The sequence below is a fragment of the Papilio polytes genome, unplaced genomic scaffold (assembly GCF_000836215.1).
Source record: "Papilio polytes unplaced genomic scaffold, Ppol_1.0 DF820622.1, whole genome shotgun sequence".
NCBI classification, from domain to species: Eukaryota; Metazoa; Arthropoda; class Insecta; order Lepidoptera; family Papilionidae; genus Papilio; species Papilio polytes.
The window spans coordinates 1,437,968-1,457,016 of record NW_013528582.1 but is presented as its reverse complement, the minus strand read 5'-3'; the positions used below and the strand labels follow the sequence as shown (position 1 = coordinate 1,457,016).

Here is a 19,049-nt window from a genome sequence, read left to right as displayed (position 1 = left end):
ATTTATTACGAGAGCGTCAGTTGTATGTCCCCTCACCTGCAGTTCCCTGGCGACCTGGAAGAGAGCTCGCACCATCTTCTCCCCATCCCCTACATACTTGCTGGTGAGCGTCGCCGCTGATATGGAGAAGAAGGTCGCTGAACACTCCGCCGCCACACACCGAGCTAGCAAAGTTTTACCTGGGAATAATATACAACTTACTGCCACACCCATTTGTATAACAGTCCTTAAAGAGATTTAGTATAAAATCTAAATGCGACTTCTGTAGGAGTCTGATAGCTAAGTCAATACACTCAGAAGTGTGAAATGTTTGTCTAAAGCATTTGCTATGTTGATTTTGAAAATTACTACACAAAAGCCCATAACGTCTTTTGCATTTTATGTCTATAGGTGGAGGTAGGCATAGAAAGAGATGGATAGCGTGAGAGTTGACATGATCAGAAAGAAACATCAGCAATAAGATAAGGGAGAGTTTCGACGTTTGTGCCACAAACCAATAACTAACCATTTCCTGGAGGTCCAAACAACAGTAACCCTTTAGCTGGAGATCGGAGACCTGTAAAGAGCTCCGGTCGAAGCGAAGGAAGAACTACCATCTCTTGCAGTGCTTGTTTAGCCGCCTGAAAATAACACATTTATAATAAAACATCAGAAATAGACTATGGTTTACCAGCTCTGTTTCTCCAACAATCTTACTATTATAAATGATGGATGTTTGTTAGAGTTTGTAGACTCAAAAAGATTTGTATTTTTGGATTTTTGTATGTATTGAATAACTCAAAAATTACTTAGTCGATTTCAAAAATCCTTTCACCTACAAATAGCTACGTTATCAGTGAGTAACATAGGCTACATTTATTACAATTTTTATATCCGCGCGAACAAAATATAGCATCACTATTACGTTTGAGATAAAATTGTTTGTCGCATCCTAATGATTATGCTGGCAACGTTCAAAACATACGTAGTTGAGATTTTATCTTGTATAAACAATGCGGATGTTAATTGCATTGAAATCTGACCTTTACGGTATAATTATCATGCTCTGTTTGTGGGAACGTAAGCCACAACAAACGAACATAAACACAACGCAAACTGCGACAAACGTTTTTATAGGCAATTGATTACGTTTGAAGATCGTAAAACACATGATGTAATGAAGGGAAAGTGTTTGGAAAAGTCTGTGTGCGAAAATTTTTGGTGTATACGACTGAATAGTTTTTTTATTATAATAAGGTAAATGTTGCTAAATGTAAAGCTTTATGGGTAATAAATCTTATTTATTAAAATCTGAACAATCTATATTATTTTCTTACGAGTAAAAAAAATCCACCGGACATTAAATCTTAATACGTAAAACAACTTAGTGCACTGGTTGAAAAGACAAAAAGAAATTTGCATTTTTATTCATCCATTTAAATAAAAAAATAAACAATAAGATATTAATTACTAAGGGAAGTTATTTCACCTGTGTATTAACTGCAATTAAAAAAAGAGAAAAAAAATATAACAGTGATGATTACGGCGATGGTCGTTTTAGAAACTTTACAATATTAAAACAAACACAGCATTGCAAAAACAGCCTTCAATTACATTTATAAGTGGTACTATAAAATATTTTAATGGAAATAATGAGAACATATGATTTGTAGTCACATGCCTTTAAAATTTCCAACCAGGTCATTATTGTTTTGCTGCTTTTGACTATGCCCTGATTCTGAAGTTTCCTACCTCTTGTCCAGCGATATCATCCCAGTGTACTTTAGGACCGCCTTCTATAATTTCGTCCAGTATCAGCTGCACCAGCTTGGGGTCGACACCGCGGACTGCGAGCGGCTGCGGCGTGCGGCTGCGGGTAGGCGTGCCGCGCTGCGAGCCCGCACGGCGGACCGGTGAACCGTTAACTGGGACTTGGTAACCTCCCTATAGGGTAAAATTGGTTAAAACATCATAAATCAAATATAACTCTGCTAATTTACATAGTTTTTTTTATAATATAAGGTAGCAAATGGGCAAGCGACCTAAATCCGCCGAAATGGCGAGCGACTGCTGCGTATAGACATCCGCAATTGCAGATGCGTTGTCTACCCTTAATCGACGGAGGAGGAGAGGCATATAAAGAGGATATCTCCCCTTCCTATCTTTGTAAGACCTTTCAAAAGTTCTCAAGTTACTCGACATTAAAAACTTTTTAGTCAGCTTTCCTACTTATTCATGATAAGCGTACTTATTTCTTACATATGACATAAAAAAAACACTGTTTTAGTACTTTATAATACGATCATAATCAATAAGTTTACATAAACAGGATTAGTGGCAGTACGCGGTCGCTACCCGCTGCCGATCAGCGGTTAACCGCCGCGTAATCTGCCATTTATACTGACAACTTCAACACGTGTAGTGTCGCCTCGGTGTTGAGTTCCTGGTATCAGGAAACTATATCGATTGATTATTATTTGTAATCTTAAAAGTTCAATCAACAGAAAGAAAAACCTTTTAACCTTCCTAATTATTATATTTCTACGCATTTAAGTTCGTTAGTTTCAAGTACTGATCGATATTGTTTTGGTCTTGTGGTTGTGTGCACATCCTGTATACTGCAGTCATCCATACCAATTCGGTTATCGAGAATGCACCATTTAATTCAAACAAACAACATCTACATTCATACCGGTAAACTGTACATAACATTGCCATTTGTCACAATAACTGACTAAAATAACATTCAACTATGACACGTAAGCTCGTTATTTACAAACAACCAATGAAAACATAAAACAAACCTCTTCCTAGACATTTTTACGGGATGACTCTTAAAGTATTAATGCAAGAATTAGTCTTCTATCGTAGAAGCAGGCAAACATATAGTCATCTCTTTCACTCTTTTTGCAAAAAGAGAGACAACACTATGTTTCACTTACCGAAAGTTGTCGTTTAACCGCTGGAGGCGTTGATGCTGGTTTCAAGGGATACCGGCCGTAGCCTCCATTTGAACTGTTCGGCTGTGAAGAAGAACGCCCCATCGACCTGGGCAGGGTCTGGGACTTCATGAGGGGTCCTCCGCCGTTGCTCGGGACACGTCTACTCGCGGTTGTCAGCTTGCGACCCGCAACTAGTATATTTAACAATAGTTAGAATTCCTATATTTAGTATATACTAAACTACTTGAAGTGATTTATTCGAAGAATAAAGATGTTATTTACAAGGAGCGTTCAAAGTACACGGCAATTTTTTTTTGTTCATAGTTTTAGATAAATTATTATGAATTTTCTTATGCTAGAGTTTTATCCCAAATTCCAATTATGTAATAATTTAAGAAGTATTTTGACGACCATGCATGCATTTAGGATGGGGAAGCGACACAAATGTACCAGGAACCCATGAGTTGGGAGTTAGTGATCAGTTCCACTACCAAAAACGATTGTAGCAAAATTATTGTATAATGTGTAGATGCAATGTTATGGGAAGTGTTAAGGATAACCATGGGATTGCACACACTAGAACGTAAATTCAAGCATTCATCAGGTTGACTTAAAAAATAGGTTTAAAACTTCCATAAAGTAGAAATAAGGTCATTCGTTGACTGACACTCGGATTCAAAACATATGTATAGAGAAATTTAGAACAAGGAGTCCCTTAAGAGTTACCTAAAGGCGAAACTAGGTATGAAAAATTTCAAAGAGTGTATATCACGAGGTGACATACTTAGATTTGTTTAAGTGAGAAGGTTTTTTTAAGAACAGATTAAAAAATCTTTACATTTTTAAATACATTTTAACAGCAGAAACATTCAAATGTTATGGAGTTGAACTGCAAATACAGTTTATACGAAAACGCATGTACAGTTGCATTTTTTTTTACATTTCATGATTACTTTTTTATTATATTTGTTTGTAAATGTCTTATTGTTAGTACAAAATTTAAAGAACATTTTGTCAAGCGAACCATCAATTCCAAAAATCAATGATGCTTGACTTCCGACTTAACAAGGGTCGAGTTTATTTCAACATCAATCATACTAATTCATACTAATATTATAAATGCGAAAGTTTAGATGGATGGATGGATGGATGGATGGATGGATGGATGGATGGATGGATGGATGGATAGATGGATAGATGGATGGATGTTTGTTAGAGTTTGTAGCCTAAACGGCTCAACCGATTTCGACGAAATTTGGTAAGGATGTAGAGGATAGAGGCCACTTAGTTTTGTTTTTTTTTTAATTCCACGCGGACGGAGTCGCGGGCGAAAGCTAGTTGTCTATATTTAATCAGCCAGTAAATGGTTATAAAAAAAATGAGCGCGAAATTATATTCTAAATTTAAATTGAAGAGCCATAGCGTCGTTCAGAGAAACCTTTGAACGCCCCTTTAAAAATGCTCGTCTGAACTCCATATGTTAATACAAGGGTTGAAAATGGCCAGTAATTTTAATTAATATTTAATATGACTGTGTTAGAATACGTGCAAAAAACTCATTATGAATTTGATTATTTACAACGTGAATGTTTTTAGATCAATATTTTTCTACTAGTGAATTCGTTACTTAACGAAATGTTTTAGCTATATCGGGTAATAGCGAAATCCACTGTTTGCTTTACATTGCATACTTTCTTAACTCTATCATAGAAGTATATTGTGGTTTAATTTATAAGTGCCGATCAGTAGTTTCTGACGGATTATGACTAGAGTTTAGACAAGTAGGTATTTAGTCAAGCGGCGGGAGAAAGTAGTACAAGATAGTTTTGACAAGAAACAAATCGATCTTATAGCGTTTATATTTTCGCTTCGATATTAAACAACAAATAAATACACCGAGATTAAACTTTAAATGATTTTTCAAACCACAATTAGAATTTAAAATAAGCTAAAACTAACAACGAATTATAAAAAAGACATTTGAAATTGCACTTGGATTCAATCTAAAACAAATATATTCCGCGACTTTCACGATAACAGACCGTAACTTCGAGTATTGAAAACTTTGTAATATGATGACTGATACAAACGGAAATATATACGAATGACCTATAGATATAGCATCAGAGTAATTCCATCTTTATTGCAACGTAATAAGGGCGACAGTGACCAAGTTGTAGTCAATGTTCGAACTGAATCGTGGTCTGATGAACCATGACGGTCTCATTCCGGAAATACGATTCGAATGTGAAATTTGTGTGCGTGTCTCCGTCTGACTGCTTTCCTGAACCTGTAGATATAGCATTACACTGTTTCCCAACGACGGGGTCGGCTGAGCATGTATTATTCATTATTCATATAAAATAAAAATAACAGTATCCCGGAACGACAATCTTGTTGCAAGTATGAAAAAAAGGTGAAACGTCCGATGATGCCGTTATCGGCTGACATGATAAAAAGACGGCCTGCCGGCTCGGAGCCACTGAACCGAAAAACATCTGAACATATAGCTATTTTGTATAGAGTAACCAAAGACATTAAAATTATAGACAAGACATAGGGAACAACTTTTATTTCACCGGTAACTTCTTTGAAAGGTACTACGTTATTTGTCAAGTTTACGCCACATATCCTTGTTTTAAAACATTTTACAAAATTATAATAAGCTCCATCTTTTGTTATAAAATACACTAGTGTCACAAAATAAAATAAACATTTAATTTTATATAATGACACCTATTGGCAATAAATTTTAATACAATCATATTGACATGTGGCTTTGAGGACCTATCAATAGGTAGTGGAAAATGTGAAAAATGTTTCACGTGTAGTGTCTAATATGCCTCCTCTATATATATTTTTAATCTCTTTGAGCCTAATCTAGAATATAAAAGCCTGGGGGCGCTTCATTCGGCTTTATTACATAACTTTCTACGTACGCAAAGAAATTAGTTCTACATTTTTAATACGGCGAGGGATTTTTCTGATTAGACTATACACAATTAACAATTTACAGTAACATTTTAATTTATTATACAAACTTTTGCTATAGACGTGAATTTCCACTGTCAAAAAACATGTACAAAAACAAATTACACTTCAATCGTTCAATGGGAATAAAAATAATGACAGTGTGAATTTATACAAATTCTTCCGTAGTGGAAACTCAATGTACTGGATATTTATGTGGAGAACATTTCTAGCTTATCTATACTACATATATAATAATAAAATTGGAGTGTCCGTTAGTAATATCAAAAAAGAAATTGTAGATTTCGGAAAGATGATGCTGCGTTGCAGATAACGAAAATCGCATTTAATTTTTTTTTGTCTGTCTGTCTGTCCGCAAGCCGCGTTCGTTCCGGCCGATTTTAACCGGAATCTTTTACTGAAGGGTAGCTGACATAGACGGGCGTATTATAGGCTACTTTTTTATGTTAATATTGCGTGGACGAAGTCGCGGGCAACAGCTATGGAGAATAAACTAAGCGTAAATTAACACGACAGTCCAGCCATGTAGTAATCGAGTAGTATAATAGATTACCTTCTAGTCCGTACCTTTGTAAGGTCGTCTAGACAGGTGAGGCGTTTACAACCTAGCGTATAATACGTTTAGAGCGGCCGTGCACTTTTGACTAAACTATCGCACAATTGTTGTGCGATTGTCAATCGTTTCGCAGCCCATTCAACTGTTTAGTTGCACAACTAATCGAGTAGTTTGCGCTTCCCATATAAGCTTATAGGAATCAAAGTGCGACTAAGCAGTTGTGCGTTAGTTTAGTCAAAGATGTGCGAGCACTCTTAATCATACTAATATAAGAAATGTGAAAGTTTAGATGGATGGATGGATGGATGGATGTTTGTTAGAGTTAGTAGCCTAAACTGCTAAACGGATCTCAATGAAATTTGGCATACATGTAGAGGATAGTCTGGAAGAACACATAGGCTACTTAGTTTTGTTTTTTTTTAATACCACGCGGACGGAGTCGCGGGCGAAAGCTTGTATTCATATAATTGTCTTTATGACAATACCATTATAACGGATATATCAAAAGTAGGTAAGTTATCAGTTAATCTAATCTTTAGAGCTTAACTTTAATAAATGTTAAAAATGTGAAAAAAAAACCTAAGTAGGTCTATAACTGATAGAAGTCTAATCTCTTTCACTTCTGTGATAACCTAAAAACTGTTTCCTTCACGACGTGTGCTAGAAACTTTCTTTTGTCGGCGGTAAGTAACGAGAAATGGAAAAAAAAGCAGACGTCCTACTGTTGATTGAGACGTGTTTTAGAGTGCATTAAGTAATTGTAGCTTAAGTAAACCTTTACACAGTTAAGGAATTAAATTCGCTTCCCACGATGAATCGAAATCACATCAGTAACAATAAGGGATATAAGGCACGTTCGTATGTTACGACAAATTTTCAAACTAAGGCAAGAACACACAGAACATTAGCTAGCTCAAGTTACTTGAGTGTCGGTGGCTCAGTGGTTTAAGCACTTGACATCACGGTCTAGGGTTCGAATCCCGCAGTATGAATGTGATTTTCGATTTTTCCAATTATCATATGTACATAATTTACCCCCGAAGTTCTTACGGTGAAGGTAAACATCGTGATGCAACCTGCACATATCGGAGAAGAAATTTAAAGATATGTGTGTAGTCAACCAACCCGCAGTGGGCCAGCGTGGTTGACTATGTCCTAGTCACCCCTTACTAAGGGTAGGCTCCGGGCCCCCCGGTGGGGACGTATAGTGAGCTGGTGATGAAGTTATAGAGGGCACGAGGGATTTTGTAGCTTAACACTGGCACTGCCATGGAAACTACTGTTTGGTTTTACCGACTTTTGTATTCCCGCCCGTATTGTCACCGAAGTGGGTAGGAAATAAACATCCGCGACTGTAAGTAGGATTACTCAAACAGGCGTATGAATAGTTTCTTAACAGACTTACTTAGTACAGTCGTTGACCTGTCGTTACAGCCGGAACTCGCGTATTACACTACAATCGCATTTTAAAAGACGCCTACAGTTTCTTAGGTTACTCGTACAACTTCCTAGTACGTGTTCAATATATTTAAGTATATATATTTGCAATAACTCGTCAACAGCGTGATGTTTTAATATAAAATAGCATATAGGCTAATATAATCGTAAAACAATCGGAGTACTGTTCCGTTAGTTGTGTTTACAGAGCTCATGGCCATCCACCGTGCGCATGAGCTATAAAAGGACAATATAGCGACCTCAAAAACCGTATACAACCCGACCTACATCCGTTACATACAAACCATGCAATGTATAGTAGGTTTTTTATGTTCCTTGTTATGTTAAACTATGTTGCTCGGGACTTCGTCCCCGTGAAATTAAAAAAATAGCCTTTGTAAGTCGCTGATAACGTAGCTTTTGTTGTTGCAAGAATTTTATACTAGTTGAGTTATTTCAATACAAATCTTTTCTCTTTATATTAGTATAGACATGTAAGGTATATTGCAATTGCTCACTAATTGGTTTATTCCGTAAAAGGATACGCTTATTATTATTTATTTATTGCATAACATAATTTTTTGTGTTAATTTCAACACTAGTGTGAGTTTTATGACTCACAATTAAGCAGAGAAGTCATTAAAGTGCTAAATTATTTATCCTTAGTGGGATGCGAATTTGATTCCTTGACTACAAACACAAATATCGCGTGAGTAAGCGTTTTTATTTTGTTTTTACGGAGCTCATGAGTAATATTTCATTTCCCAATATAAAAGGGATAACGTGAATTACGCGGTACGTAATTTACAGTTTTATAACGCCTTCTATTAGTATACGCAATACGTATTTTCACACTTTGCTAAATGCGATAGCGGAGGTTAAAAATAATAATGTTAAGAGACTATCGAAATTTGAATAAAAACCATCACCAAAGACTAGTAAAATCGTTTATCTACAACATGTTTACTGTTGACGTGATTAATGCTGGTTTGCTGACGTTTCCATTTATTTTATCACTAGCTGTTGCACGCGAGTTTGCGTGAAAAAAATATCAATAAACAGCCTATGTTACTCCCTGATAACGTAGCTTTTTATTGGTGTAATTTTTTTTATTATTTTATCATTATTTACTGATTTATTAGTGTTAAGTTGACCTAAGTTTCAATGGAATAAAATTCAAGTTACGTTCGAAGACGTATTTCATAAAGATATGAAACCAAAAGACTAACGAATGGTTAAATATAGCTGAAAAACTGGCCATAAATAAAATAAAATACCATTAGATTAGTAAACAATACAAATATAAGTTCCGTATTATTTAAGTCAGGGATAAAAAGTACGACTAAAAATTTTAGAAACATTTGATATTAAAAATTCCACGCTATATTTGACTTTAAAACACCCGCGAAGCTTTTAAGCTCATTGAAAAGTTCTCTATAGAAGTGCGAAAGTTTCTCTTGAGTGTTGTCTCGAGAGGTATTACGACACAATCTTTCGGTTTGTTTGGGTGTGGGAGGTCCGGTCCATGTGACATAAATCATACAAGATTGATGATTGCAAAGTTGTGTAGAAAAAAATATTCATATAATATTTCATACATTACCAGTCCGCATCTTTTATAGAGTGGATCTTTAAGCAATTATTAACAATATTAAATACCTTGTTCGCGACTTTGTATGTGCAGAATTGAAAAAAGTAAGCCAATGTGCTCTTAAATCGGTCTTAAATCTATGTGATCGGTAAATCCGTTTTGGAGATGGGTAGTGACAAATATCCATCAAGCTTTTGCCTGCGACTGTGACCGCGTAAAATTAAAAAAAATGTAGCCTATGTGTTATTTCAGACTCTACATCTATGCCAAATTTCAACGAGGTCCGCCAAACCTTTTAGGCTACAAACTCTTACAACCATCCATCTAAACTTTCACATTTTAATATTAGTAAGAAAGTAAGATTATTAAATACTAGCTGTTCCCGTTCGGCTTTATCCGCATGAAATTATAAAATTTTAATTTTATTGTTTACATTTGTCAAATCATTAATAGCAAATGTCAAAATGACATGACATAACAAATCTTAGCAACCTTGCTTCCTTGATGTTGGCACAAATTATGGTCTCTTTTCCACATTAGGGTTTTTATCCAAAACAGTGTGAAAACTGTTGTAAACAACAGTGTGACATAAGTGTAGGACTTTTTATTAAAAAAAGAATTATAATAATCAAATCAAAAATATGCTATAATTGTCATCTTAGGCAACAAAGAAGTGTGTGTTTACGCTTTATTATAATAGTATTATATAAGTATAGATGACAGTTTGTCACTTAGTGATACTTTAGCATTCTAATGCAGAAGAATTAACAGCTCTAAAAGTTTTAAGTTACGTAACAAACACACAAATCCTTCCTCTTTAAATTATTATGAACTGGCTGTAATCGTGCCATTATTAAAAAAAAAAAACAGAGATTTCTTAGACAAACAATATATTAGGTACTCATGACTAGACCACACCTAGATTCTGGGATTTATAACTCTGTAAATTGCCTCATTGAACCTACGCATTACCTTGACTGACTAGTAGCCACTCGACTGTATTATGAAACACAAAGAACATCTAGACCATATCTACTCATATCATAACATATTAAATCACTAGTTCGAAAGTAAACCCATTTTTTGTTAAATTTATCGATCTATATGTACCTACTAGATTTTTTACAATACCTCTGAGCGTGGTGTGGGAGTCATGACTTGATAATCTATGCTAAGGGCGAGCTACAATTTATATTCTCATTCTCAGTAGTTTTAATATATATTTTAAGTTTTTGGAGTCCCAGGGGAGGAGATTAGCCACCCCATAAGCTTAGTAAAAAATGGACGATAATAAATTTTGTCTTCGTTAACCTTTCGCCAGCGACTACGTCAGCGTGATATTAAAAAAACAAAACTAAGTTGCCTATGTATTCTTCCAGACGATGCTTTACATCTATGCCAAAATTTATCCAGATCCGTTTAGCTGTTTAAGCTACAAAAATCCATCTAAACTTTCGCATTTATAATATTAGTAAGATTAATAAATGAACGAAAACACACCCAGGTTAAAAACTAAATAGCAATATTTAAAACATCGTAAAAGTAACATAATTTCAAATGTGATCCGAGAACACTACATTCAAAAACCAACTACAAACTCAATCTATCGATTTATTATTAATGGATTCGCTGCATCGTTAATACCGAAACCGAGAGCACAAAACGATTAGAAATTAATTTACCGATGATTATAACTAAGATAATAGTTAAATCGACTAGGTCACACAGATTTAGGTAACCTAGTTAAAACTGAAACTGTGTTCCAATCTCATTTTGTTCGCATGAGACCTCGGATATAAAAGCGCATGTCGATATCAGCCTTGAAATTAAAATCAGGTACATATTGTTTTAAAACATTTTTTTTATAACAAGGTGGCAAACGAGCAAGCGGCCACCTAAATCCGCCAAAGTAGCCGCTGCTCATAGACATCCGCAATTGCAGATGCGTTGCCTACCCTTATCCGACGGAGGAGGAGAAGCACATCAAGAGGATACTTCCCCTTCCTATGCATCTCCACCGGTAAATCCACTTCTTCCCATCTTCTCCTTATAAGAAGAGGGTGGTAGAGGGAAAGGGAAAAAAGGGATCAGACGAAACACGTAATTGCTTCAATTTCACGCCTGTCTTCTGTGTGGTCGTGATACTACACCGGGCGTGCCGGCCCTGCAGTGCTAAGATGTTAAAGCGGGCACTACCACTGCTAAAACTGCATTTAGATACTTATATGGCTTAATTTAGACTTACAGGTGATAGGATAAATTAGCTGCTAAAATCGCAAAAGAGTTGATTAATGTAAGCCTACTTCGTTCGATCGATATAGTCTGCACTTGTTTCACACAAAGGTAGTAAGTACAGTGTGTAAAAATAGCAGTATTGCACTATCCTACTGTACCCCCGTGTGAAATAGTAAGTATGACATACTCGCCAGTAATAGTCTAGGCTACTCATTGTTGTCACTGATATGTTCATTGTCTTCAATTTGAAGTAATTGTTATTAACAACATTCAACGACCTGTCCTCGTCATCACTATCGTATTTGCCACAGGTTTTAAATTTTAGGATTTATAAAGTGACTAGCTTTCGCCCGCGACTTCGTCTACGTGGAATTAAAAAAAAAACAAAAGTAAGTAGCCTATGTGTTCTTCTAGACTATTCTCTTCAACCATGACAAATTTCATCGAGATCCGTTCAGTGGTTTAGGCGACAAACTCTAACAACCATCCATCCATCTTAATCTTAACTTACGCATTTATGATATTAGTATGAAGTAAGAAGTAAGATTAACCTGCCTAAAATCTAGGAGTTGACTTCTGTGTACTTGGTACAAAAAGATTGTCAAGTTACTAATTACAGAACATAATAGAACTGAGATTAAAACCAGAAAGGCGCAGACAGAAGTTGAATAAAATGCTGAAACAGCCCTTTTATTCTTTGCTTTTACTTAAAGTATGAAAACCGGTGGTCGCTTTTGTTTGACAGTGCATTGTGTTCTTACACAAAGATGTCTGGAAACGTATTTTGTTTACGTACTGTGGTGCGATGTTTGGGAGAAATTCATACGGTTAATGGTTGAAAATTCTCCAATTTCTTGTTACACGCACGATAAATCTTCCGACGTTGGATGAGCACCTTGGATAACTATCTCTTTCAACTGTTAGAAGATAACGCGGTACATGCTTGACTGACCACGTGCGGAACAGATATAGCAGTGGTCATTTACGCCTAATATTAATTCCATATCTGATCCAGAAATTATTTTAATCATGAAACGGAGTACTAAAACAATTTGATCCCTTCGAAACAATAAATTTGAAGTAATTAAATACTCTATACGTATAATAAAATTGGAGTGTTGGCTTGTAATTGTAATATCAAAAGAAAAATTCCAGATTTCGGGAAGATGATGTATTTGCGTTAATCCCCGAAACGGCTGGGCCGATTTCGGAGATTACCCGGACTTTTACTGAAGGGTAGCTAACATAGACGGGCATTTTATAGGGTACTTGTTATCTTAATATTGCCTTATGTGTACTCGCACGAAGTTGCAGGCAACATCTAGTCTATACTAATATTATAAAGAGGAACGATTTGTATTTTTGTATCCATATCACTCAATAATTAATTGGCCGATTTCCACAATTCTTTTACAATTAAAAAGCTACATTATCACTAAGAAACATAGGCTATTCTAAATTATTATTATTATTTTTAATAAAAATAAAAGCATAGAAACAAAAATGGTCCCATATAGAAAACTGATATCGTTAAGAAGTTTTGATAAAAACAAAGATACAATAAGAAACCAATCATAAAACTTCTATTGTAAATCTAACGCAGCCTTGAATGTAATCTCGGTCAATGCATTCGGAAGTTTTATAGGTCCTTGACTTGATTTGACCCGGCAATAGATTTACCACGATTTAAGATTATTCTTAATTTAATTGCGTATTTCTTTACTAACAAAATATTAAAAATTTCCGAACATTTAAAGCCTGCTATTACTTTTAAAACATCGTGCAACCTGCAGATCATCACCATCATCATCACCGGCTCGCTATACGTCCCCACCGAGGGGCTCGCAGCCTACCCTTATGGGGTGACTAGGCCATAGTCAACCACGCCGGCCAAGTGCGGGTTGGTTGTCTTCGCACATATCTTTGAATTTCTTCGCCGATATGTGCAGGTTGCATCACGATGTTTTCCTTCACCGTAAGAACGTCGGGTAAATTATGTACATATGAAAATTCGAAACATTTAAAGTCACAGTGGACCAGTTTGGTTGGCTATGGCCTAGTCACCCTTACTTAGGGTAGACTCCGAGCACCTCAGAGGGGAGGTATTGGGCTGGTAATGAATACACCTTCAATCTTAAAAATAGACATGGGTTAGAATATATTTCCGCAGTTTTAATTTTACTGTTCGAATGTTTAATTAACTTGTACATGTGTCGTCAAAATTACCGTCTGATAACCGTCATATTTTTGCCGTTGCCACGTACGTTCTAAGGATTATTCCCAACCGTCACCTCGCTCTTTGTCCACGTGGAGACAGATGAGAGTAAAAAGTCATCCGTCCCACCTTTTGCGACAAGGGGACGGTTGGAACTTATTTTATTTCATTATGTTTCCATCTGCCATCTTATTGGTGATAGTGAGACTAAAAAGTGGGACGGATAAGATGTTTCATTCTCACGTGGGGACATAGCGCGGTGACGGTTGAGAATAATCGCGTTCTAAGTGTACAGTTGGATTGTTCCGTGAAAACTGAAAGTGTGCAGCGGGCTTTAATGTAAAACTTGCTAAATACATTTAGTTAGAACTGTATGTAGCGGGTTTAAAACATTTCAATTTTATAAAGTGTAAAGTGGAATTTCTTTAACAATAAAAACAAGTTTAAACGATCTTGATATGCAAATATTATCAATTTAATAAAAATTACTTTTTCACGTAATTGTTATTTTCATCCGTTCACACTGATCGAGAATTTGATAACGATACATATGGTAAGTTAAAAAAAAAGATATTCGATAGTTAACGACCCTCGAAACTGTCCAAAGCAGTTAACGTAAAATTAAAGTAAAAATTTCACACGACCTTTGGTTAAGTTTCATAACTCTGGCCATGTAAGTGTCTTAAGACCTTTATCACGAATACTATATATGTAAATTATTGAGACATATGACCTAAAATAAGAATAAAAAAGATTGATTTAATTACAATAGCAGTTAAAGTCAGACAACAAATCGATTTTAATCGAACGCCAAATAATTTTTCGATGAAACATATGTTTTTATGTAATGAAATTGGTTCGAATAATTAATGTTGTTCATATGTAATGTTCGTCGCGGATTATCCGGTTACGTAAATTGTCTGGTTTAATTTTTTATCCGTCTGAAACTACTGTTCGAATCGCGATTACGGCATTTTATGTAGTCGAAATATTAAATATACTTTGAAAACCAGATATTTCTAAAGGCAACTGCCCCTTGTAACGTCATATTAGTAAACATTAACTCATTAATCTTCCAGAACCTTCTAACGTTTCAGTCTGTAAATTTGTTAGTAGAAAACTTGGTGACAAGGGATGTTTACCGTTGGGCCGATAGGGATGGAAAAAACATTCAAATAGAGTCGATTGGTCAGTGGCTATCGGCTAACCGGTCCAACGGGAAACACACATGATAAAATTGTTTTCCAATATGTTACTGAATTATTTTTCAGGCGTGTAATGTTTGGTCTTAATTAGTTATTTTCAGTACGAAAATGAGAGTATTTGCGTATAAAATCGAGTTGCGATGATTAAATGTTTAATTTAAGCGGGAAAATTTGGTGACACGGTTTCAAATGATAGGGTGCCGTGTACAACACAGAAAGCGGTAACAAAAACGTGACAAGCACAGTGAACCCACATGCAAACATCGCCGTATGAACACTCATGCCAATTGTACTAAGAACATTATCGTTATTCGGGATCCAACATTCATGGTTAACAAAACGAGTTATGGTGATTGTCTGTGAGTTTAGTTTTTGTTTTAATTTGCTGTAGGTTACGTCAAACGAAGCTAAGCATATCTGTGATCTACCTTCGTTCGGTGGCTTCGTTTGACCACTGTTACTTTCTGTATGCGCTAGCAGTGTCGTCTTGGACTTCTCTAAGGGCCTGCGCCCCTTTAGAGGCGACTCCGTGGGTTTTTTGTCGCTTCTCTCGGACTCACTCTCTACGCCCAACTTACTGAGGGCGACAAGGTTGGCTACGGCGGAGACGTTTTCTATTAAACTTCATATTAACTTCACAATATTGTATGGTGTAAGGGGGGTATAAAATAATAATAAAAAAAGCGATCATGCAGGACAAACAGCCAATTTTAAATTAACCGAAAAGGCTTGAATAGCTGAAATAATTGTAGCGGTGAAGAAATTTCGAAACAGATTGCAATTAAGAGGGGATATAGACACCATTCATACCAAGGAAATGTAATCGATCCTTTGCCATTCCCAAGTTGGTTTTCATCTTATCGTGGAGGCGCTGTGCGCGCTGCCAGGCGTCGCCTCGGCCGCCCCAGCAGTCCACGGCTATACCTCGCTCCAGTTCATATATGCCTTTCTTGTACAGCTCTATTGCTAGCTCTTTCTGACCTGTGTTGATTTTGTTCATATCAATTTGCTATCCCTTACCTCTATATACCTCTCATTCTATTCCATGTATATCCAGTTATATACCTAACTGTGGGCACTGTCATATTTAGCACAACAAATAACATTGATTACCTAATATGCTAATAGGGCTAAATAAATCAAGCACAAGTTGGTAGATATTAATAATTAAACCAGTAACTCCTCATATAATAAAGGTAAATAAAAGCTTGCGATATCGAAAGAATGACTAAAGCTTTCTATGTCTATTCCGTTGGCAATCTATTGGATAGTACATAAAACAAGTATATATGAGATACATAATTATGTGCTTATAAAGATTGATAAGCTAAGAAGCTCTTACGCTGTATGAATATAACAACAGTATTCAGATGATTAGAATGAATTGTAACTATCTAACTGTTGATTGATGTTTCTTTTATTTTTTTTTAAATATGATTAACTATATAATTTCGTATTAAAATAATAACACTTAAATATTCTTATACTTGAGAACTTTTTGAAGATGGGCATAAAAATATTTGAATTCATACAATTGAACATGTAATTAACAAGAATTCTGCGTTTGTTTACATGAGTTTTCTAAATAAAACATAGCTTCAAATGTTTATTAGTTAAAATTCAAGACATAGATGTAATACATTACCAATGCATGTAGAAATTTAATAAATAGAGAGATCAACATGATGGTCAACATATAACAATAAAATATCTGGCTATTATGTGCTTTGTTACTTACTCATTAAATTTATCCATTTATATGCCTACTACTAAAGCCAGATAACAAGCGCAGTAATAGCTTAGTTCATTCTACATTGTGCTATGTTTTGCCACAATTTGTACTATTTCGTCTTCAGAATAAGTCTGTATAATAATGTTTTTGGTTTCTTTTTTGTGGCAATAAATGTTAATTCTAGTCTATTCTTGTTAATATATATTTATATTTGACATAACTTGTAAAATATATAAAAGTTTATTGTTATGTTGTTTTTAGAGAGAATAATAGATATGATGTCTTTCTATGATATCATTTTGGGAGTAGTAATGCATTGTAATATACCAATTGTCAATGAAATGTTTCCTATTAAGTATTAATTAAAATATTTTATGTATAAAAGTAAACATGCATTGTATTGTGACAATAGATTTTTTTCAGGGATTACTACTGTTTTTTTTTAATTCAATAATAACAGACAGTTATTCAAAGTCACTCATTTAAAGGCTTTGTAACACTTTCGTAATTTTTTACTAAGAGATATGTTTTATTGCATAATTTTTTTCTTTTTTTTAATAATAAAAGGGGGCAAAAGATTGGCAGGAACATCAAGGTGATAAAAATCCGCAAGAATTAAATTACCTTAATACCAATGAAAAGGTGATGAAATCTACAGATATTTGTGTTTATTTTGCATACTTATTGTATGGTTGAGGTGATTTATGCACCAATGCCAATATTTTTTTTAATATTCAGCAGTAGCAAGCTTCATAATTGCTTGTTTGAATATTTGCATGATTTTACATAAATTGTGTTCGTGAACATTTTCAAGGTTCACATGAAACAAATGCAAATTAACAACTTGGGATGAAATATTTATTCTAGTTAGGAAATAATTAAATAAGAAAATAGATTACAATTGTAGCAGGTTTCATGACTCTGAAAATATTTTTAACTATTTTATACTTTTTAAATAATTAATTGACTATTTGACTGGATTTTAGTATATAGTACTACAAAATTAAAGTTCTTTGTTTTATAACTTATAGAGACATACCATTGACACATTTTATTAATTCTAATTGGAGTATTTTATTGGCATAACTTGTAGTTATAAAGAAGTTGTATTTTATCTATATAAATATCTTGTTTTATTTTCGGATTAATTTATTACATTTTCAAATTAATTTTAGCTTTTAATACACAATTTTTAATCGTGAAAAACACAGAATTTTGCTATATGACATCACCATACAATAGACAAAAGAACAAAGATCATGTCTGAAACAAACATAAGTAAACAATGGGATATATGGATAGATTAATAATAATCACTTACCCTCATTTTCCTCATCAATCTTCAAGGCTTTTGATATATATTCAAAAGCCTTGCGATGGTGATGCTTCTGCTTTGCCAGCAGAGGGTCTCCAGGTCCCACATTGTGTGTATGAGACATGTCTTCTGGAGCTAACTCAGTCGATATCACGCCGTCTTTTACCACCACTTCCAAATTACACTCCCCGTTCTTACGAGGCTTATGCATAAACCGGTGTGACGCCGAATATAAATATTTAAAAATTATAAACAACTGGTACAAAATAGATCTTAAGACGTTGAACAAAATTATGATAGGGTAAGAGACGACGTAAAGATTTCTTTTATGAACTGAAGGTTGCGAGTCATGTCGCAACGCTGAACCCTTTGCTAGGTTCGCATCTGCCTTTTTCGATTTTCGGTTCGGAGACCTCGTAGTTTTCCGTGATAAACGACCACCATTGGAATCGTCACCCGAAACCATCAAGAACACTAACGCTCCCAGGAGCTTAACACGAAAATGCCATACAAGACAAAGACGCACACGTTTGTTATTCTACTTAATTATTCTAAAATAAACTAAATCGCGCTAGCTGTGTGTGATGGGTGATGGTTATTGACAACTTCTGACGTTTGTCAACCAATTCGTGAATGTGACCATTGAAGAAATAAGAAATGAGAATGGAGAGGGAAAGATCAGTGTTCTCCCTTCATTAATTGTTTTATTACTTAAGTAATTAATTTTCTAAATCAAGTTGATTCTGTTTTTTTCGCCTTTGTGAAGATTATCAAACAAAAAAATCAATGGACAAATAAATCAATTTCATTTCAATTCCACGATTTTCTTCTGTATTTTGTTTTTGTCAAGT

At 34.9% G+C, this 19,049-nt stretch overlaps 1 protein-coding gene across 1 annotated transcript in view; it reads right to left on the bottom strand.

The window, feature by feature from the left end:
• The window catches only part of LOC106110420 (spastin-like), a 22,586-nt gene extending 3,755 nt beyond the window's left edge, over positions 1 to 18,831 (bottom strand). The window contains exons 1-7 of the mRNA XM_013292245.1: positions 18,205 to 18,831; positions 15,962 to 16,132; positions 15,580 to 15,747; positions 2,922 to 3,112; positions 1,732 to 1,923; positions 506 to 620; positions 10 to 179 (exon numbers count right to left, since the gene is read on the bottom strand). Of these exons, the coding sequence (XP_013147699.1) occupies positions 10 to 179; positions 506 to 620; positions 1,732 to 1,923; positions 2,922 to 3,112; positions 15,580 to 15,747; positions 15,962 to 16,132; positions 18,205 to 18,664 (1,467 nt within the window). The 5' untranslated portion in view covers positions 18,665 to 18,831. The remainder of the gene's footprint in view (positions 1 to 9; positions 180 to 505; positions 621 to 1,731; positions 1,924 to 2,921; positions 3,113 to 15,579; positions 15,748 to 15,961; positions 16,133 to 18,204) is intronic.
• Positions 18,832 to 19,049: the final 218 nt, after the last annotated feature.